Raw genomic sequence first — 22,875 nt, forward strand, 5'->3', positions numbered from 1 at the left:
GATTTGGTTCTTGTCCAGTTAAGTTTGCAGCCAGAATCGTGGAAAGAATTAAGTTCGTGAACCAAGGCACCGCTGTAGATGATTTTATTTAAATGCTTTTCAGAATAGGAATTTCTGCAGAGTCAGGATGAGAGTCTCAGTTAAGAGCTGGGGAGGAGCGAGAGGGTGAGCACTGGTAGCTGAGTGTATTTCTTTTGTGGGAATGAGGACATTTAAAAGTGATTGTGGTGACAGTGGTACCAACTGTATGGACACAAAAACCACTGAGCTGTACACTTTAAATTAGTAAATTGTGTCGTTTTTCAGCCTCTCAGTCTGCTTTCTGTTCCTGTAACATGGGGAACTGAGTAATTCATATGGAGTAAAGGTTTATTTCCACCATGGTTCCAGAGGCTGGGGAGCCCAAGAGCGCAGTGCTGGCATCTCCATGGCATCTGGTGAGGGCAGGGGCATCAAGTGGGAGCAGATTACTGGGTTGTTCTGGTCCTACCCCCTCCCTCTTCATGGAGAGCTGCTAGTGCAGTCAGGGGGTGCACCCTAATGACCTTAACGGGTCTTAATTACCTCCTCAGGTCTCCCCTCTGAATACATCATCGCATGACTTTGGGGATTAAGTGGCAACTCATGCATTCCAGGGACACATACAAAAAACACACCCATCAATTACATCTTTTAAAAGTTCTGACAGAGAGCCAGGTGCACTTGCCCATGCCTGTGATCCCAGTGCTAGGAGGCTGAGGCAAAAAGAATTCAAGTTCATTGCCAGCCTGGGCAACTTCATGAGACCCTGTTTCAAAATAAAAAAAAAAATTTAAAGGACTGGGATGTAGCCCAGTGCAAAGGCCTTGGGTTAAGTTCCCAGTACCAACCAACCACACATACACAAACACTAACAGATTCAAATACTTTACATGGCAAATATTTATAAAAACTCATAATTATACTATCAGCTGAAACTACTTTGTTTTATTGTAATTTCATTGTTTATCTGACAATGAAGAATGCTAAAACATTTTATGGAAGATACAGTTTGCATTTTAATTTTGCATGTTGGGAAAGTATTTTACTCATATCCAGTAGAAAAATAAGCTTCAAAATAGCCTCAGGGCCAATTAAGAAATATGAATATGAAACTTCAGTTATGAAACTCCATGTTCTGCTATGTACAGTTCTTCTTTTTGACTTCTTTTGTGTGATCTTAACTAAAGCAATGATGCAGGCATGTTCTGTATTGCATGATTAAAAAATGACACAAGGTTCACAGTAAAGTTTAAGAATTTTCATCACCAGTGAAAAGCACATTAAACACCTGAAACATCATCTTCAAAGGATATAATCCTGACAAGAAAGAAGGGAAAAAATAAACTATAGCTTCTCTGTGCTGTGGTGAGATCAGTCGTCTTCTATAGGAAAAAAAAATGTATTTTTGTCTTCAAAACTAGTTCTGAAACAGTTGGCAATTACAGCAAATGTAAGGAGTAAATTCTGCCTGAAAAGATTGATGGAACTATTTTGCATAAATGAACTTTGCTCTATTATTTAGTTTTATTAATTGGGTGTCTAAGTTTGGTAGTTAAAGCATTTTTTAACGATCATTTTGTCTCTTCTCTAGTTTTTATCTAACAACCAAATTTTTAAAAATGCTATTACTAAGAGTTACAATCTCTGATGTAGAATTCTAGACAAAGATTGCCTTGTACGTCTCCATCTTGGGATTACTCTGAAGTGTGATACTCAGCCTGTAAATTCTGTGGTATTTATGTGATAAACATTGCTCTGCCTCTCAGGGTATGGAGCCATAAGACTGAAAGGCTTTATCAGCTCTTTTCCGCCATTCTCTTGACTCAAGTCAGGACTTCCAGAAAATTCTCCAAGGACTAAATACCTTTAAGTTGTAAGAGTCCAGTCTAGTCAACAGTCCATCCCAGCCCCTGCTTAAGGACCCCTGGCCACCTTCTTATATCTTCTTTCCTCAGCAACACCCACCTAAGGTCTCATTGAAGTCTGGGTCCATGTCAGGTGCTGTGGCTACAGTAGTGACAAGACCATCGTGTCTACCCTTGGGGAGGCATTCTGCATTTGTCAACATTTCTTACTTTGAAGATTTTTGTTATACTCAAAATATGACATGACATATTTCCTTGTCTTTGCATATAAAAGCAAGAAATCTGAAACAGAAGAGCAGTCCATTGCTGTGTTCTGTAACCTTTTCTTTATGCCCATAGGCCACTCTGGCTATCAAAATCATCATCCGTACAGCAGTGCAGAGTACAGTGAAGAGCCTAGAAACTATGATGTGTACACAGCGGGCCTGAGTGAAGAGGAGCAGCTGGAGAGAGCGCTAAGAGCCAGCCTCAGGGACCGAGGTGAGAGTCTTACACCCTTCAGCCATTTTATGGCACACCTCATGCAGTGAGATGGTCTGAAAAAGCTCTGTTTGTAGCAAACTAAACTTTAAGTAGTGTATAAAAAGAGTATATAAATGAAAAAATGTGCACAAATTGTGATTACAAAGATTGGGGTGTGATGCCATATTCCCAGCAACCTAAGCTAATAAGGTGCCAGACTGTGTACGTATTGTTAAAGTAGTTCTTTTTATAAGCCTGCTGCACTCAGTGCTTTGACGTTAAAGTCAGAAAATTTAAAAAAATTTTCTTCGGTGCATGAAAAAACTGGGTTGCTTTGGAATGCATATCTGTAAAGCAGGCTGTGTGTCACCAAATATCAAAGTGCTGCTTGTAAACCTCCCTCAGATCTTTGTCAGAATCACATGGGCCAAGATTCCAAACTCACGTTTGAGTTCTGCTGAACCAATCTCTCTGGGGGCAGAGCCTAGAAATTTGTACTTTTAACAGACATTCCAGAAGATTCTTTTACAAATTGATATATGAGAACCAGCACGTGTATTCTGCCCTTTTTTGTTCTGGGTTTGACTTACAAGGTTGGGTATTACTGCTTTTATTTTTGTTTTAGTAGTGACTGAAAAGCAACCATTCATTCAGTATGCATTTATGACGATCTTACTATGCTTTATGTAGAGCACTGTGCTGTACACAAAGGCACAGAGAGAGGAAAAGATGCAACCTTCCCTGAAAAAGGTCACACTGTGTGATAGGGAATACTGTACAAGTAACTATAATATCAGGTGCCTAAGAAAGGCCAAGTGCTGTAGGCAGAGAGAAGGGGGAAAGCTTTTTGTTAATTAGAGCTGTCACATTTTTACAAGAGGTGGCATTGGAACTGGACCTTCAAGGATGTGTAGACTTTGCAGAGATGTAGAAGGGAATTTTAGGCAGGAGTCAGAGTTTCAGTGTGGGTACAGAGATGTGTGTTCACTTTTGAACAGAGCATTAAGACAGGGAAGAAGAGTTGGAAGCTAGACTGGGGCTTTGACCCAGAAATCCTAGAATTAAATACACCAGGAAGAAAATGGATCCAGCAAATGATGTAAATGCCAATAGTGTTCTTCATAGTAGAGTGATGTGTTCTGAGCTGTGTTTTACAAATGCAGCAGCTGTCATCCTCAAACGAGGATTGAGTGTTTATGAGATGGCAAGCCTTATGGATTATGAGAGTATATAATAATGACAGTGGAACTCCTGACTTTAAGGAATACACAGTTTTGGCAGTAGCAGTGTGCTTGGACATGGAGGACCACAGCAAGGGGAGAGTCAATCTGGAATGCTGTAATAGCCTGAAGAAGAAATGAGAGCTTGTATTAGGAAGGTGGCAGGAGAGGTGAAAAGAAGAGAGGAATGAATTCCTCTCGGGGAAAGAGTATTAGAACTGTGATGTATCAGTAATCTACCACTCTGCACCCAGTCACCCTGAAACTTACAGTTTAAAACTCTTGCTCAAGAGTGTGTGGGTCAGCTGTGTCAGAATAACTGATCTCGGCTGGGTAGCTACAGTGTTCAGTGGTCACTTGGGGACTGGCTGGCCTAGAATGGCCCTGTTTGTGTCATCTGATAGTGGTGATTGGGCCACAGGTCATTGCTCATCCAGCAGGCCAGTCTGGCTTTTTCACAACACCATGGCATAAGGATTCTGAGGGACAGTGTGGGAGACCAGCATGGCTTAACATGGCACAGCCTCAGTTCCCAGTTTTCTGTTGCTGGAGCAGATCACAAAAATTGCTCAGATTCACAGGGAAACGCAATAGATTCTACCTCCTGGAGGAAAGGCAGAGTCACACTGCAAAGGTTATTGGCAGAGAGAGGAGTGGAAAATTGGGGAAATTTTTGTTACCACTTCAGCACATATCACTGGTCTGCCAGGGTGACAGTCATTAGAAGTGTGCCTTAGCTGTGGAATCCCAGAAACCAGGGAAGGACCTCAGGGCCTGCATTTCATAGATTGTCGTCACTGTTCTTCTACACATAGGTTTAGGCATTACTTGGCTAGCCATCCCATATTATGGGATAAGTAGGGCAAAGCAGAGCTTCTCCGCGTACTCTGTACAGTTTATTGCGTGCGCTTCCAGGTGGACATCAGGTGAGTCCCAACAGCCAAGGAACATGCGCATGTCAGCTTCCCGGTCGTGAGATACTACCTGACACACATACTCTACAGGAGAGAAGGTGTAAGTAGCTCAGTTTCAGATTTGATACATGGTAGGTAGAAGCGTGGTACGTGGTGGAAGAGCATAGAGGAGCACAGATATCTATTTCCATGGTGTCAGGGAAGTGGAGCCGGCAGCAGTGCCAGAGAGGAACTGACAGGACCGTGTTTAGTCCCCGAGGCCATTGCTCTCTGAGCCACCCAGACACACCCAGGAGCGTGCTCTATGAATCTGCTAAGCACTGCTTCTTAATCCAAAGAAGTTGATGTATTGTGATTAATCATCACAACGCATAAGCGAAAGATTAAACTCATATTTGGGAGGATAATATCAGTTATTACTGTCCGTTGAGAAAATGTATAGGTCAAAATAGCACAGCTTCAGAAAATTGACAGTGTGAGATAGGAAGAAAAGGGCTAAAGGTGTAGGGGGAGTGGAAAGGGTAGGAGAAAGATAATAAGGGAAAGAAAAAAATAGAAAATGAAAAAATGGAAAAAAGTTTTTGTAAATAGGGAAGGGAGGAGGGGCATGAATGGAGGGCAGGGGTATGGGGAAAAAATGAGAACCAAGACCTGTCATGTAAAGGTACGAGATCCCAATAATGAATGTAACTGTACTGTATACCTAAAATGTACTAATAAACTCAGAAAAAAAAACCACACTAAACATACACTAAACTATGCAAATAAAGTACCAATTACAAGGTTCCTCTTTGTGGTTAGGCCTACAAAAGCCAATATAATGCAGTACCTTGCTGAACAACCAAAATAAAAAATATTCCATCTTAAAAAAAAAAAGGGATTAAAGGGTGATTAAAAAGTCTGAGGGAAATATCAGGTAGCCTTAGAATATTCAAATGTGGGGTATAAAAAAAATCTCTATCTTAAGTGTAGTCAGAGAGGGAAAATGCAGGCAGACAAGCATATTTTTGTAGTGTGTATTTTTACTAAAGGGTTTTTATATATTCGTGGTGTAGTTATACAGGTAGTAATAGTACCACAGATGTCTTTTCCAGAAAGAGAAAGAAAATATGACTCCTTTAAATAATTGGTCTTTGTATCTCATGGGAAACCTGTAGATGAAAGCATTCTCTGATGGGCTTGGTGAGTTTGAAGTAATTTTAGAGACTTGAATATAGCTTCCGAGGAAAGGTTTTAATTTGTGGACCAGAAGAAAGTTAGTGTAGGTTTCTGAGACTGTTTCATTACTAAATAAGTGTTTATTATTAGGCTAATAAAAGTAGTTAATATTTTTTTCTGCTTCAAAATAAATATTGAAGTATTTTCAATATTTATCAACAGGCAAAAAAATTAGACACCTACTGCCTTGAGAGATTTCAGATAGTAATCTGATAGTAGTGTTGATTTTTCATAAATTTAATCTTATCCTTAAAAAGAAAACTAATTCTAAAAATATCTCAGGACTGACTAGCAAAAGAAATGACAGGCTTTTCTACCTTTATGGTAGATTATTTTTATGTCTTGTATTCTTACAACATTTCAGGGAATGTGGAACAAGTATTTTTATTTAAAAACATTTATATATATCAGAGACCGTAAGACTGACTTGGTGAGAAGACTTTTTCAGGGATTATTTTGAAGCCTGGTGTTTTGTTTCTACCTCGATCTAGCTAGCTGTTTGATTTGGAAAAAACCTGGCTTCTACTTGATAAGTGTGGAGTTAATTTCTAAAGTTCTTTATAGTGTGAAACTGGTGTAGGAGGAGCAGAGTTTGTGTGCAACTGTGTTCATCATCTCACCTATCATTTTAACAAAGCCATAGTCCCCCCTTCTCCTTTCTCCTACAAATGTATTTTCAGAATTTCAAGCCATCTATCTATTCTTTCTGTTCACAGAATATTACAAAAGCTCCGCATACTCGACATCTGTCGCTCATATTGCCACTTGATGTATCTGAAACATAGTGGCCTCCTTTAGCCTTGTCAATTACAGTGAATGTGTTCTGGTACCGGCATCTCTAGTTTTTTTGTTTTGGGGGTTTTTTTTGCTGCAATATATATACGTGTGTGTGTGTGTGTGTGTATGTATGTGTGTGTGTATTTTAATTCAAAGTGAATCAACAGCAATGCACCATAAATTCTTATTTTGACACTCACCAAAATAGTCACCTGGAAAACCTGCTTTTTGTGACAATGTACAGAAGGCTTGGTCACATTTAAATCACTGAGAACTAGAGAGAAATACTGTCACAAACTGTAATAGACATTATACATACACAAAAATTTTCCCAGTCCTTATTATCATATTACACAGTGCAATTGCTACATGGCAAACTAGTATAACATAGAAGTAAAAGCAAAGTAAATAAATCAAAGAAAGAAAGCCACAAGTCTAAAATCGTTAAACATTCAAACTTAATAATCAAATCTGCATCATTGGGTTCATGAAAACAAATCTTCCTACACCTTCCAGTGTAGTGATTTAACTTTTACTCAACACAAAACAAGTTAAAAATTAGCAGTAGAGATTTAAAAAATGAAAAAGCAAACATTTAATTAAACATCCTCGATGAAAGAAAGAACAACTAAGATTAGGATATCTGATTAGAAAAAAACTATATGTAAATTAAAACAGTATGCAAATATCCAACTTGGAAATCATACAGTGTTTTAAGAAACTATTAAAGCTAAAGGAAACTGATAAAAATGGTTTTTTAAGAGGGTACACATCCAGATTCCTTTTACCATATGCTAAATTTAGACCTCGATGGGATTTTCAATTTTTTAAATTATTTTAATTAATTTTTATCCAGTCTCTTGTATTTAATGGAATAGAGCATGCACATTGTTAGATTGTTTATTGAATAAATTGTGCTAGGGAAATTAAGTAGGTTGGGGGAAAATTAGGTTTGATCCTAATACTGAAATACTAACTCTAACTGAATTAAATATAAAATTTAAAAAATAAAGTAGATGAATAGTTAATTATCAATTATTTAGATATAGGACTTTATAAAGAAGAAATTGTGGAAAAGAGGAGCAATAGATTTTTCTAACAAAATATATGTAAAAAACCCATACAATGCAGTAGTAACACTGACCCCAATAGGAACTGGAAAAAAATATGAATAGAACATATAATTCAGAAAAAGACCTAGAAATGACCAGTATACATCTAAGAATAATTTTCTGTATATTATCAGAACTAATTGAGTTTTGTTTTAATCTCACTACATTTAGTTTCAGTAGTGACAGGCATTTCTATATACAGTACTAATGAGGACAATGCAAACTGGTATAACTTTTCTAGAAAACTCATTGGAAATGTATAAGCAAAGGCTTCCCTTCAGTAATTCCTTGACTCACAGTCTAGCCTAAGGAAATAATAGAATTTTGGCCCCAAATTTATGTATCCACTATTTATTCCATAATTAAATATAATAATGTAAAACAGATTGAAATTTGTACAACAGTGCGCAAACTAATTAAAACGGTGTGTAAAATAAGGTATAGTTGTGTTGTTAAATGGGAATATTATACATCTATTAAAAATAAGAAGGCCAGGGATTTAGCTCAGTGTTTCTGCTGCCTGTCTTGAAAAGGACCTGAGTTCAATCCCTAGTACCCCCCCCAAAACAAACAAACAAACAAATAAATAAAACAACAATTTGGAAAAAAGGTAATAGTTTAAAAGCACGAATATAACATAGTTATTGAAAAAAAGTATAAAAGTATATATGCCATATGATCAGAATTTTATAAATGCAAGCATATTTTCCCATAGGAAAAAATAATAAGCCTTTAAAAAATGTTTAGTATCTTAATAAGACAATCACAGAATGTTTTGAGGAAAATGAAATTTAAATTATGTAAGTCATTTGCAAAGCTGACTCTCTTGCTGCCCTCTGTTGCTATGTAACATGTTCCGAGAAGCCTCTGAAGACCATTTGTCTGGAGACCAATTTCATGTGCTGTTTGAAATACTCATTGAAAATAAAATTGTGGCCAAACAAGTTTGGAAAACACTAAGTTAATAATTGAATTCTTAAATTGTAGAACTAATTAGAATCATCAGTATACCAATGTCATGGTGGATCTTCAAGGGGAGATAATTTGCAGTGGTGCCCATGTTTATTTGAATGCAGAGTGTGTGTGTGTGTGTCTGGGCGCAGTGAGAAGGAGGATACAAGAGTTGTTTAGGCTGACTTCTTTGAAAGTCGTTGTAGACACTGCTCCTTTGCCTCTAAATACTTCAGTGTGTATCTCCTAAGAATAAGGGGTATTCTGCTACTTAACCACGATACCACTACCACTTCAAGGAAAATTAGCAGTGTTTTCTTACTAGCATCTAATATTTAGCCCAAATACAGAGTACCCCCAGTTTTCTAAAAAATGTCTTTTATAGCCATTGTTTTGAGTTTCTAGTGCTGTATTTGATTCTTTCTTTTTTAAGAAACAATCTTGTGATTCCCCTCCTCAGGAGATCAATCTCATTGATTTGTAAATTGTTTATTTCTTCTTGATGCTATTTAATTTTTCCCTGTGTTCCCTGTATTTTCCTATATATGGCACTTACATTTGAAGACTTAGTTAGATTTTAGTGCAAGTATGTCCTAAATGATGCCAAGTTCTTCATATTGCATCATATCAGGAGATTCATATCAGGCCACCCCACTAACACTGTTGAATTTGATCACTGAAACTTAGTCTGTGACTTAGAACTCTCTCAGTTGCAAAGTACATTTTCCCCCTTTGTTCTTAGCATGTCCTGTATGAGATGATACTATATCATTTTATGAAGGCCCTGTGTCCCAAGAGCTTTCTAAGTAATAGATAATAGTCTTTGATAATTTTCATGAGACTATCAGTTATTTCACTGGGATTCATGTTGCCTTTTTTTTTTTTTTTTTTTTTTTTACTTAGTGTTTTGGTTACTTTTCTTGTTGCTGAGACAAAATACAAGTTAAAAGAGGAAAGGATTTTTTTGGCTCAGTCTATAAAGGTTTCACTGTATAGTTTGTTGGTTCCGAGGAATGGTGGCATGGAACAGAGGCGTTGCAGAGAAGAAACAGTCCATGGGAGAGCAGGCAGGAAGCAGCATGCAACAAGCAGCAGAAGCAGCAGAAAGCCTCCCTTTCCCTTTTGTCCTATTCAGGCTACAAGCCTGTGAGTGGTGCCACCCACACACAAAGGGCTGCGTTTCTCATTATCCACACCCAGAACTATGATAAGCCGATTAGTAGACTAATCTAGTGTTATACAACCTTGATCCCAGTATCACACCCCTAACCCACATTCACACACCCTGGATCCAGCCACCTCTGAAAATCCCCACCTATGAGTGCATGCGGCTTTGGGTTGGGGACAGGGGGATCCAGATACAAGCCATAACACTCCGTTTAAAATTTCTTTCTTTCTTTCTTTCTTTCTTTCTTTCTTTCTTTCTTTCTTTCTTTCTTTCTTTCTTTCTTTCTTTCTTTCTTTCTTTCCCTTCTTTCCCTCCCTCCCTTCCTTCCTTCCTTCCTTCCTTCCTTCCTTCCTTCCTTCCTTCCTTCCCAGGGATCAAACTCGGGTCCTGTGCTTGCAAAGCAGGCAGTGCAACCACTGAGCTAAATCCCAGCCCCTAAAATTTCTTAAGAGTAAAGCATGCTCCTCCAACAAAAATATAAAGTAGCATATCCCCAGAAATCAAGAGACAGTGCATTTGTATTAGTCCAAAACTTCTTCGCTTATTCTTCCTTTAAGTCAGCCTCTCTCTGCCCCTGGTCTTCTTCATCTCTCCAACTTTGTGTTTTCCAGAATGGCATATAGATGGAATCATACAGTGTTTACTGATTGAGGTGTAACTTCCTTCACTTAGCAGAGTGCATATGTTAAATGTTAAGTGGACTGATAATTTGTTCTTTTTTATGATTGAGTTGTATGAATATACTAAATATTTTGTTTTGTTTTTAATAATTTCATCAGTTCAATGATATTTAGCTTGTTCATGGGTGTGAGCATTTATTAGTAATACTACTATAAAAACTCCATACAGTTATTTATAAGGAGGTAAATTTTCACTTCACTTACATAAATACCTAGGAGTGGAGTCTCTGGGTCTTGTGGTAAGTGTATATTTAACTTGGTAAGTAACTGTTGTCCTGCTTTTCCAAATGGCTGTACCATTTTTCGTTCCTGCCGTCAGAATGTAAGAGTTCCAGTCACTCCAAGTCCTCCTCAGTGCTTGGTACTTTTGTTTTCGTATTAACCATTCTAGAAAGTAGATAATGATGTCAGGTTGCAATTTTAATTTACTTTTCTCTACTGATTAATATTTCTTTTCTTTTCCATGTGTTTATTTACCACCTGTTTATCTTTGCTGAAGTCTGTTTCATTAGTTTTTCTTTTTCTTTTTTTTTTTTTTTGGTTTTTTGGTTTTTTGATACAGGGTCTCACTATGTAGTTGAGACTGACCTGAAACTCACTATGTAGCTCAGGCTGTTCTTGAACTCATAGCGATCCTCCTGCCTCAGCCTCCCAAGTGCTGGGATTACAGGCATGAACCACCATGCCTGGCCTAGTTTGTCTTTTTTAAAAATTGGGTTTTTATTATCGAATGTTGAAAATTCTTTTATATAGTCTAGACACAAGTCTTTTATAAGACAGGTGATTTGTAGATATTTTCTCCTAGTCATTGACTTGTCTTTATATTCTCTTAACTGTCTTTGTGGTACAAAAGTTTTAATTTGGGTGAAGTACAGTTTACCCACTTTTAGATAGATCAGGCTTTTAGTTTTGTCTAAGATTTTTTCCCCTTTAATCCAGAGTCATGAAGGCCTTTTTCTCCATTTTCTTCTAGGAACCTCATAGTTTTCCAATTAATATTTAGACTTCTAACCCACTTTGAGTTGATTTTTTGTAGATGTGAGGTGTGAATCTGCTCATTTTTTTGTGTGTGTGCTTCTAAGTATTTCAGCACCACTGTTTGAAAAGACTATCATTTCTCCATTGAATCTCTCGGTACCTTTGTGAGATAACTACTATATTTGTATCAGCCTATTTATGTATTCTTATGTACATGGAAATCTCCCCCTTCACTATTACTATACTCTTCGATCTCTGGCTTTTAGTTAGTCTTGAAAGTGGGTAGTGAGAATCCTTCAACTTTGCTTTTTCTAAAATTACTTCGGTTTTCTAATTCTTTTAACTTTCCACATTACTTTTAGAAGAAACTTTTTGATAGTTACTAAAAATCTTTCTCCTATTTCGATTCTTTGGATCATTTGGGAGAGGATTGACATCCTAACAATAACGCATCTTACAATTCATGAAAAAGGTGTATTACTCATCGTGCTATGTTTAGATCTCTGGTTCCTTTAACCAGTGTTTTATGATTTTGAACATATGGAGCACCATGCATGTATAAACAAGTATTATATATTTTTGGAGGGAAAGTTACAATATTATAAGTGATACTTTAGCTTTTTTATTTGTTGAGATGATTATATACTTTTACTTCTTTAGTCTGTTAAATACTAAATTATTTAAATTTCCAAAGTTGAAGCAGGTTTGCCTTCCTAGGACAGATCACAAATAGTTGTGGTATATTATGTTCCATCCTGGTAAAAAATGACTTATGTACTTGAAAAATATATGAATGCTGCTGTTTTTGAGAGGAATGTTCCATAAAGGGTAATTAGATGGTGTTAGCTGATATTGTCCAGTCTTCTGTGTCCCTGCTGATTATTTATCTGCTTATTCTGTTGAGTACCTTATTTTGGATTACACAGAATTTCTGTGGGGATTAGTAAATATAGATTGTTACTGTGGTTACCCTGGATTCACCACAGTGTTCAAATTCTTCTAGTATTACCAGTGTTTGTTTTTTTTTGCTTAGACAATTTTTTTCAGTGCACATTGAACTTCAATTTCAGGTCCTCCTTTCATGCGGTGACTCAGGTGCCTTCTTCCACTTGTCAGAGCCCTGTCCAGTGGAATTCTGCTAGTACCTATCACTCTGCCTTTTACCCCAACTTGGTGGTTTTGGTGGTGGGATGTGTTTCGATTCACCCTTAATCTTGAGCAGTCACTGTGTCTTTGTGCTTAGCCTTGTGATCTTATTGCTGTTTCTCTTGTTCCCTAAAGGAAACAGTGGTTCCTACCCTTCTTGCAGGTATTCAGGACTTTTGTTCCTTAGGAGCCATAGTGGAGAAGGATCTAGGCAGCTTCCTGTACCTTTCCTGTAGTGGCTGCACCCAGATGATAGTGGAAGGTTTCTCTAGACTGTCTCAGTCTCTTTTGCAAGACCAGGTATAGTCCTGAGAAGAGTCTAGAAGTAGATGTGAACTGCTTTATACACAGTCCCTAGGAGTCCTGTAGCCCATAGTCAGAGTTTACTCATCTTTTAACAGTTTTGCTGAATTCTTTTTACTGGTATTCAGCAGAGTCTGCCTTCCATAAGCAAGTGCCTCATGTACCATTTGAGTTGGTTTCCCTACCACCTCTGCTCTTTGGTGGGCTTATGGAGAGTTACTAATTCACAGATTATGTAGTATTCATGGTTATTGTAAGGATGGAAGTGTAATGCTCTTTCCAGCTTTCTAAGTTTCAGGTAGAAGCCACTGCTATTCTTCATTAGTGTTTGAATCTATTACTGTATTCCCCACATATTTATTTAACTAGCTGCAACCACTGCTGCTGCTTCTCCGCTTCCCTCTCCCGCTTCCTCCTCCTCCTCCTTCAGCTACAGAAGATCTTTCCCTCATGAAGGGCCTAGAAGCTATATTTACTTCTAAAACGGTTGAATACATGCTTAGTTCTCTCTTTGATTCCTAGTTTTCAGCATAGGACTGTGTTAATGTAATAGTCACAAATAACACTGAGATCTGAAGGGAGCAACTAACGAATTCATTTGGTAGAACGAATTCCAATTCTGCATCAATTAGTTTTAGACTGTTCTTTAGTTAACTATATTGTAAGGGTCAATTAAAGAATCAAGGTAGCAATATTTTAAACTCAGAATTTTCCATTATCATATTTCCTAATAGTACTTGGCTACAATTACAAGTCCTAAAGCTCATGCTAAGAATAATAATAGCAAAGTGGGCTTTATGGGAGAAATAGTAAGATCCTTATTATTTCAAGGACCTACATATTTACCACTATTAACAGAAATCTTGTCATGTTCTGTTGGTAGTCCCAGCTTTTATAAATGAGTCCAAGAGGCAGCTGATACTATAATAATAGAAAAATTTTGGAAAATAGCCATTTCTTTCTTTGAGTCAAAAGGCAGATGCCAACTAGAAACATTAGCTCATTGCATTTTTTTCTCTTCCCCTCCCCCACATCCCTCCATGTATAATTTGTGCTTTTCCCCCTTCTTAAATAGCCTGCCACCAAGTTCAGCTGGCAATGGGTGCAAAGCTCTGTCCTTTTCAACTTGTATCTGCCAGCCTGGAGCATGTGTACTGGTGAAAGCTGGAAATCTTTACTGACATGTGGAATAGCTTGTGCTTCTCTTAGGCTCTTCTGAAAGGCAAATGGCCAAGTCACACTTTCGCTGTCCTGTGAAAGCGAGGCAGAGTTGTCACTCCCTGCCCTACACTCTGCATTTGGGGTTTCTGGTGAGCTATATGTGAAACTTGTAGAATAGACTACAAAGGGCTTGGCCTAGAATGAAGTGATGTCTGCTTTGTCTCTTAGCCTTTAGATGTAAAATTACTGGGGAAGCCAAACTGGGGAAGAAATTTAGGTTCCACTTTGATATCTAGTGCTTTTGTTGTTAACAGATCATTTGGTGGTATCTTTGAATGCTCTATGTAAGCATCATTATGTTCCTGGGATCACTTCAGGTATGTTGCAAGTTAAGAAAAAGAGACAGAAGATTTGTTTTAACTAGGTTGTACCTTTTTCTTCTTTTTACTACATTATCAAGGTACATGAAACTAGCATTTGGTATCATTAATTCAGGTGGACTGAGAGTGCTTGAGATTAGTGTATAGAAGCTGAATTACCCATTTACTTTTTAATTGCATAAGAATGGGGCTTTTTAGTTTCATTTCCTTGGAACTTGGAAATGGGTATGATTTCTTGGCAGTGGGAGGAATACTCTGGCAAGTTTGTGTAGTCTAATCCTTCCTTGGAGATAATAGAGTGATCCACATCTTTAGGGATTTCTCCTTATCAAAAGCATTTCTTAAGTGCCTATCTAAAAGCACTGAAAGACTGTCTGTCCTTTGGAAGCTAAGATTTGATTTTTAATGCACATTAACTAGATGATTTGCAAAGCAACCTTGAGTTTTACTTTTCTCAGTTATACATTTGCCATAGTTCAGATGAATTATTTAACTTAAATGATAAAACCCTATCTAATCAACTTTGCATAATGACATTTTAAAAAAGACTTTTGAATTAAGAGTTTTAATATAAACTGTGTTTTTGTTTTCTAAGTATGTAGAAAGCTTGTATAATTCAGATTTTTTGGTATCCTGATTTAATGTAGACTTTGACTTTTTATTAAAAACTTTTATAATGAAAAGAAAACCTAGCATTTGTTTTGTTTATTATATGAAAGTTTTTGAGAAAGTGGAGTAAATTATGTTCAGTTTTTAAAATGTGGGATGTTGTAGTGCAAAGAGAAAAAAGTGGTAGTTTTCCAGTTCTAGTGTCTTTGGTAACTAACTTTATTTGACATGTGAGTGACTGAATCTGATCAGATCTTTATTATTGCTTATTTAAAATGAAGGTGGTGAAGTGAATACTGTTTCAACCCAGTTCCGTACTGTGGAAATGAACTGTGGTGGAGGAAACGGGAAGGTGTGACTATTAAGAGATAAAGTATTGGGAAATGTCAGGAATGTGGGTGATTATCTGACATAGAGGTCTCAGGGTTTACATGAAAGATTTAGGAAGATAAATTCACAGGACTACACAAAGCAAAATTTTACATATGTATTGCTGCATCTAAATTGATAGACTCGTGAGATTCTGTGAGCCTTCCTTGGCCTTGTGTGGTAGGTAGTTGTTAGCATATGCAAATTTTCAGTGCAGCCTGGCTTGGCTTAGCAGGGTCGTTGCACCAGGACAGTGTATAGCTAATTCTGTGTGACCACTTAATTTTTTTGTTTAAGCAATTTGATGTGTTTTCCCATAGGAAAACTTTCTACATAATAAAAAAGTACCATCTGCCAGATTGTCTAAAAGCAATTTTAATGTGGAACAATGCTTGCTTTCGATTACTGGTTCTTACTTGCTGTTTTTTATGTTGGAGATACTCATTTCAACGGTTAAAGTTTGATAGTCAAAGCTATGTCTATATGTAAAATTGTACATGTAAAGAAATACAAGAACTGTACATAATTTTTCAAATCTGTTCAAAGCATATGGATATATCATGCAGGCAGAGAAATAACAGACTAGACCATAATTCCATTTAGGTCCCTGTAGTTTCTATATTTTAAAACATTTTTAGCCCAACTAAAGAGAATGAAAGAGAAGAGAACAGAGAGAAGAGAGATTGAGCTTGAGAGAGATTACTTGATTTAAACATGTTTGAGAAATTGACATTGATAGGTATAAGCAAATTAATTTGTAATTTTTTTCCTGCCACCCACCCTCACAACTGCCATTTATTGAAAGGCATTATTCATATGTTAATAAACGCATTTAACAAAATACAAACAAAACTCTAGTGAATTAACTCTACCCACCTATACCCTTCTCCACACAGAGACTACTTTTTGGGCTACCAGATCTTTGTATTTTCAGAAATACTGCCTTGCACACTCAGGATGTTGGTCAGGATCATCATTCATTCTGTTACTCTGTTAATCTTACCTTGTATGTGTCAACATAGTAAGGTGGTAAGCCTAGGCTGCAGAAGTAACTAAACCTAGTTCTCACTATCAAGGTAAAGCTATGCTTTTTGGTGAACCGCCTGAGCCTTAGTTACCTACTTTAGTTCGGCTAACCAATATATTGGATGTAAGAAAGCATATAGTAGGTTCAAATTAGGTGCCTACCTTACTTAGCAGTCTATGATATTCTTTACTTCAGCAGTTACGATTCCATAAAGTAAGAAGTTATAAAATAGGAAGTTTACTAATGCAATGGTTTGGATATTCAAATTACTTACACGGTTTTTAATTCCTGAAGTTATTGATGCGTACATTCATTGTTTCACCAGACAAACTCTTAACTGGAGAAAATCATTACTATAGGCCTGATTCTAAAACTTGTTATTTATATAAAAATTTATTAATTTGGGAAAGAAATATAAGATTTACCAGTAAAATTACCCTAGAACTTTTATCCTTATTGTCCAAAAAATTGAAGATGTGAATAAGTTTTTAGTGGTATCTATGTATTTCTACCAAAAACAAAAAAATGACACACACAAAAAGTACTTTTTTTAGTTGAAGGCTACAGACTGTTTAATAAACTTCACAACTGATTTTTTTAAGAAATAAAATTATATTTTTAATACGAGCTTTCTAATTCTTTTCTGCATATTCTAAGTAGACCTCAAAAACATATAGAACACTTTTCAAGGCTGTATCTTAACATTTGTGTTCATCTTGAATTGTGGTCTCTCCGGTGTTCATATAGAGCCATGATGCAAAGCGTATTAAGCATATAACTGCCTTTTAAGTATTGGGGCAGGAAATACTCTTATTATCACAATCTTTTGCTACATTTATTTGCATACATGTATTACAACATCACTGCAAACCCCATAGTCATATAAAATGATACTTTTAAGGTTTTTAAAAAGTAAATAAAATATTAAACTTGCTTTTTAAAGTAGATAATAAAGAATACAACAGACTGTGCCATTTTAAACTAGAACTCTTTTAATCTGCCTTTCTCTAATGGCCAGAGATAAACATTTTTTCATATATTCATTGGCCATTTGTACTTCGGTGAACTGTCTGTTCATTTCACCTGCCCATTTCTTGACTGGATCTTTTATTTTAAGTGGTCTGAATTATTATTTTTTTGAATTGTTTATATATTCTAGATGCTCGTCCTCTGTCTGAGAAATAGCCGACAAAATATTTCTCCAAATGGGGAATTAGAGGGGGCAATTAAAAAAGGAAATGAGTTGTATTATGTACATGTATTCCTCAACACGATTGTAAACTGCAGAGCTACAAACATGTACTAATAAAAAAAAAATAGACCTGTAAAATTCTAGAACTGAAACTGACTCTAGAGGCCATCATGTGTGACAAGCTGATTTGACATAGTGAGGAGACACTCTGAGCAGGCAAGGGCTTGATACTCTGTCACAGTCTGGGCTCTTGTTCTCTGTGGCCTGGCTTTTGGTGACAGTATCCTGCCCTGGGAGTACAGCTAGGAACTAGCACAACTCCCTGAGCGAGCCACGAGGAGCCTGGGAGCCAGAACCTCCCTGAAAGGCCCTAGGTCAGACTCCCAGTTTCTCCAGCTCCTCTAAGTCTCCTTAGAGCTGACCCCCTGAACTTACGAACGCATCGGCCTTCCGGGGACAAGTTGACATGGCCTTGGAGGTGGAGGTGAGGAAGACAGGCGATGAAGTTTGTGTGGAACACCTGTTAGATATGTACTGTGATTATCACACAGTCCAGCTTTTGTCTGCTATGGGAGTGAGCAATGCCGTGCTCCTTCTCCCAAAGTCCCAGAATTTCAGATGTAGACCAGGTAGACCAAGGTAGACCAGGCTGAGAGTGATCTTTTAAAATGTGGGTACCATTTATTGGTGTGGTTATAAAAGTAATATATATTCACTGTGGAAATAAAAATTGGGGAAAAAAGCCAAAAAAGTAACCTGTAACGCTAGCAACCATAGAAAAACTATTCACATGTGTACACACACACATTTCAGTGAAGCTGTTTCTAGGCTGTGAGCCTTAATTGGTAGTTACTGTGCTAGGAAGTTCACCTACCCACGAAGAACCCTACTAAACAAGTTTTTTTTTGGGGGGGTACCGGGGATCGAAATCTGGTCCTTAAGCTTTAAACAAGTATTTTTAATTATCGTCATTATTTTAGACTGTGAAACAGAAGCACAGAAAAATTAAGTGAGAAATGCCAGCCTAGATGGCCAGATGCCTCTCTTCATGGTTGGGATATTTTTTTGTAATATGTATTATGACTTCTTCAGAAAAAGCACACGTAGGCCAGGGATTTAGCTCAGTGGTTCTGCCGTCTGCCTCACAAGTACAAGGACCCGAGTTCGATTCCCCAGTACCAAAAAAAGAAAAAGCACATCTAAACTATTACTGAATTATTTAAAATGTAGAGATTAGTGTGTTTTTTTAGTGTATGCTTCATATAGTAAGCCCACAGAACTGAGCGAGAGGATGTTTATATTCTTAGAATTAGATTGGTTATCGTGAGGGTGTTGAATATAGAAAACTGAACACTTTGTGGTATGTGTGTGGTAATTTCTTTGCAAAAATGAAAAAAAAACCTACAGTATATTCTTACAAAGAAAACAGTGACATCCCTCTTTCTTTTGTCCTCACCTGTTAGTGCGGACTGGGGTTTGTCCCTGCCACAATCCACACTAAAATTTGATTACCAGTAACGTCATTGAGTGGTAGTGTGACCTGTTATTGTTGTTAGATCATTAAGAAGGATTAATGTCTCTCTAGTGGGAGTGATCTCCTGCTCTTGGAGAACTCATTAGTTACTGAGAGAATGGCTTATTACGAAACAAGGCTGCCTTTTGTGTTTGGAATCCTCTTGCCCTTCTGCTTTCCACCATGGACAAAGCGTCATGCAGCCTTTACTGGTGCCATGCTCTTGGCCTTCCCAGCCTCTAAATCTCTTTTGTTTAGAAATTCTCCAGTATCAGGTGTCCTGAGACAAGAACAGGAAGCAGATGAAGAAACTAGCCTACATTTGTTGGACTAAGTTCTTTTGTCTAGTTGGCTTGGGGAGTTTTCAAGCCAAAAACCTGTGACAGTAATTTAAAAACTGTGAAACAAGTCATTTTTATTAAGAAGTACAAAAAGCCTGCATCTCAGGTAATGCATAAGACTCCTCCCAAAAATGCTTAGTATAAATAATCATAAGTAATCTGTTGGGCTATCATGTATTATTTTATCCAAAATTTTAGCACATAAGTGTCTGAAAATACTATTGGTTTTTGTTAGTCTTGTGACAGGGTCTTGCTGTATTGCCCAGTCTGGTCTCAAACACCTCTTCTTAAGTTACCCACAGTGCTGAAACCACAAGAGTAGGCCCCCATGTCAGGCCTTAAAAATACAATTTTTAATATGGATATTTTAGGAACATGTGAATTAAGAATATTTGCATTATTAATTTAAACAGTATTCAGCTTGTCTTCAGTAGTATACAAAGAGATGATTCATAAAAAAGTAATGTGCCTGCATTAAGTATGCCTTACGACATAAGAATTTTATGTTGAGCTGTATCTCATGTTATTCTAGTTGTTTGTTAATAGCAGTTATTCATGTGAATTTTTTTATTGTCAAATGCTCTATGTCTTTTATACAACCTCAGTCACAGTTGTACACATTCTCCCAGCCATTTTACTGTGTTGCTAGTGAGAAAAACCAAGAAATCAGATTTCCATTTATTGTAGAATCACAAATAGCTTTCAGAATGGGCTACTTTAATCACATGGCAGTTCCCAAAGGATTCAAAACTATTTATTCTTAGTTATGGAGAGCCAGATGTGGGAGTCACACATAGTATGTATTTATATATCTTCCCCAATTTCAGTCAGAAGACCAGAGATCTTGTGTTACATCTGTATTATTTAAATCTGCTTTTGTTGTACTATAGAGTCAAAATTGCACACAGTTTTTAAGAGTATTGTAAACATTAAGCTAATTAAAGTGACAACATAATTATTTGCTCTGAAAAACTGCAAATGGCCTCATCATGCAGCGGTAGGAGACAGGTTAAGTACATTATCGTGTAGAATAATACTGAGCCACTAAAAAGATAAGCAGATTCACAGTGTGTGAAATGAGAAGCAGGGTACAGTGAGTGTTCTTACTAAAAACTCATTTGTTTTTGTCAGATTTAGGTAAATGTACTATAAAAAAAGTTGAGGTAATATCTAACAAAATGTCAATTATCTTTACTTCTCAGGAATAAAAATTATAGTACCTTATGTTTTCCAGGTTAATTTTACTTGTTCGTAGTATTTAACATCGTTGTTCATTGGGAAGATGAAAAAACTAAAACCATTTCACATGCTAGAATGACTAAACTTTGGAACATTTGACAATATTAAATACTGATAAAGATGTGAGCCAACTATAATTCTCTCATACACCTGAGAAGGAGTGTAAAATTGTACGACTACTTTGAAAACTGATGGTTTCTTACAACGTTAATGCAGTAAGGTGGGATGATCCCTCACACTCACTCCTAGGAGATACGAAAATACTTACCTAAGGAGATGGGAAAGTACAAGTCCACACAAAGAATGTTCACTGCATAATAGCTTCAAGCTGGAAAAATACAGTGATTTTTTTTTCTTAAAGTTTCAAGAACACATTGGATTCTGTCTTAATTTTAAACTGGATTAGCAGAACATTTAGCAGCCCTAGAACTAGGCAGTTATACCCAAAATTGAAAGCGTTTTAAGTTTTGTTGAGTGTGGTCTTTTCATATTAGTTCTGATTAATCTCAATGAAAGGTCATGTGAGGTGTTTCAGCTCCGAGGTACGGATTGCCAAGGGGAGGAGGAGTCTGCTATACTTTGTATGGAAGTGTATTTTGTATCAGAAAATTACTAGAAAACAGTGTGGGCTGACTTTCAAATCATTGCATTTAGGATTCTTTACAAATCATACTGAACCCCAAACACAGTAGTGTTTAATTTTCAGCTAAGCGAGACTAAAAGGAAACAATTTGCTTCTGGCTAGTGTGAAACTAAAATAAAATAAAGTGTAGCTAGCCTGCGGACATTAAAGAAGATAAAGTGTTTAATAAGCATCTTCTTGAAAAGGTGACATCTGTATGGAACACCTGCTGTCTTCATTACATCTTTAAATAAACGTGTCTCTGGGGGTTAGGAGGCCCTTCTTTGGGCACACTGTGCTGTGACAAAGAGATTTTAAACCTCAAGTAATTTACTGTTGTGCATAGAATGCTTTTTGGTGAGGAGGGAAATAAACCCCTGACAGATAATGCAGACCCAAGGAGGCCTGTTTTGAGCAAAACTTTGAGGCTATAACTTCATCAGGTTATGGCACATCTCCTACCCCTTGGTAGCCCTAGTTATTTAAAACTAGTTAAGAATTTTAATGTTTTAGGTCACTTAAACATTGTATACGTAATGTTGCACGTAGACAGTGCTTCATTGTACATAGGCATAGATATGTAGTGGCATTCTGGATTTCTTTGTGTGCTTTGAGGAAGGGATCCAAGTGACTGCCAAGTCATGCCTGTGTCCACAGCTTGTTTGTGTTATGTTTTTGTTCATTGCTCTCCGGCATTTTGTAGGGTCGGATGGGTAGAAGTGAAAGAGCACCAGTGAAAGCTGTTCTCTGAGTGCCTTTTGAATCAGTTGTCATTTGGTTAGATTACAATCTAACCAAGAATGATTTCCATAAGCAATGACTGTGAAAAGCCTGTGGCTCCAGAAAATAATATTTAATCAGCAGTGTGGTTCATCTTATTGGCCTGAGGAAAAATAACTCACCCAAAATTCTACTCTATCATAGAATTTTTAAAAGCCCAAATGAGAACATCTGTTTTTAGATGTATGCATTAATGCTTTTCCCCCTGAAGATGCAGCAGTTATATAGTTTCTCTGCACTCTGTATTTCTCAGACCTTGACATTAGACAAGAGGGACATCATCAGAGTTAAAGAGCAATTAGGATGTTCTTCCCTGTCAATTAACTAGCAGAATAATGAGACCAAATTAGCACTGTCCTTAAAAATGCTAAGATTTGTATTTTTTTGAAAAGTCTTTCTCTGCTCTCTGTAGTTACATGAATATACATTCACTCAACTTTGAAAAGATAGACATTGTACCTTCCACAACCCAAAGAGAAAGGTATACAAATTGGGTATCATTTACTTTAAACTCAAAATTGTGCACTCTTTTCTCTCTAGTGGTCACAGTGAGATGTAACCTGTATCACCTTTTATGTCTTAAAGATTTACAGATGAAATACTTAGATTGTAAATATTCTTTTTTAAATGTGTGGATGAATGTATGAACTCTTAAATTTTTTTAAGTTTTGGGTATCTAAGTATAGATTCTACTTTTTTTTTTTTTTAGACAGGGTCTCACTGTGTAGTTGAGACTGACCTGGAACACTATGTAGCCCAGGCTGGTCTCGAACTCCCAGCGATCCTCCTGCCTCAGCCTCCCAAGTGCTGGGATTACAGGAGTGAAC

At 37.0% G+C, this 22,875-nt stretch overlaps 1 protein-coding gene across 14 annotated transcripts in view; it reads left to right on the top strand.

The window, feature by feature from the left end:
* Rhbdd1 (rhomboid domain containing 1) overlaps window positions 1–22,875 on the top strand; it is a 169,504-nt gene that overhangs the window by 65,284 nt on the left and 81,345 nt on the right. For all 14 annotated transcript variants that reach the window (XR_004517543.1, XR_004517544.1, XR_004517548.1 and 11 more), the window contains one exon: window positions 2,226–2,366. Coding sequence is in view for 3 of the 14 variants with exons in the window: in XM_010611763.3 (XP_010610065.1) it covers window positions 2,226–2,366 (141 nt within the window). In the remaining 11 variants the exon portion in view is untranslated. The remainder of the gene's footprint in view (window positions 1–2,225; window positions 2,367–22,875) is intronic.

Source organism: Fukomys damarensis, unplaced genomic scaffold (assembly GCF_012274545.1).
Source record: "Fukomys damarensis isolate Sample0158 unplaced genomic scaffold, DMR_v1.0_HiC HiC_scaffold_16, whole genome shotgun sequence".
In the NCBI taxonomy this organism is placed as follows: domain Eukaryota; kingdom Metazoa; phylum Chordata; class Mammalia; order Rodentia; family Bathyergidae; genus Fukomys; species Fukomys damarensis.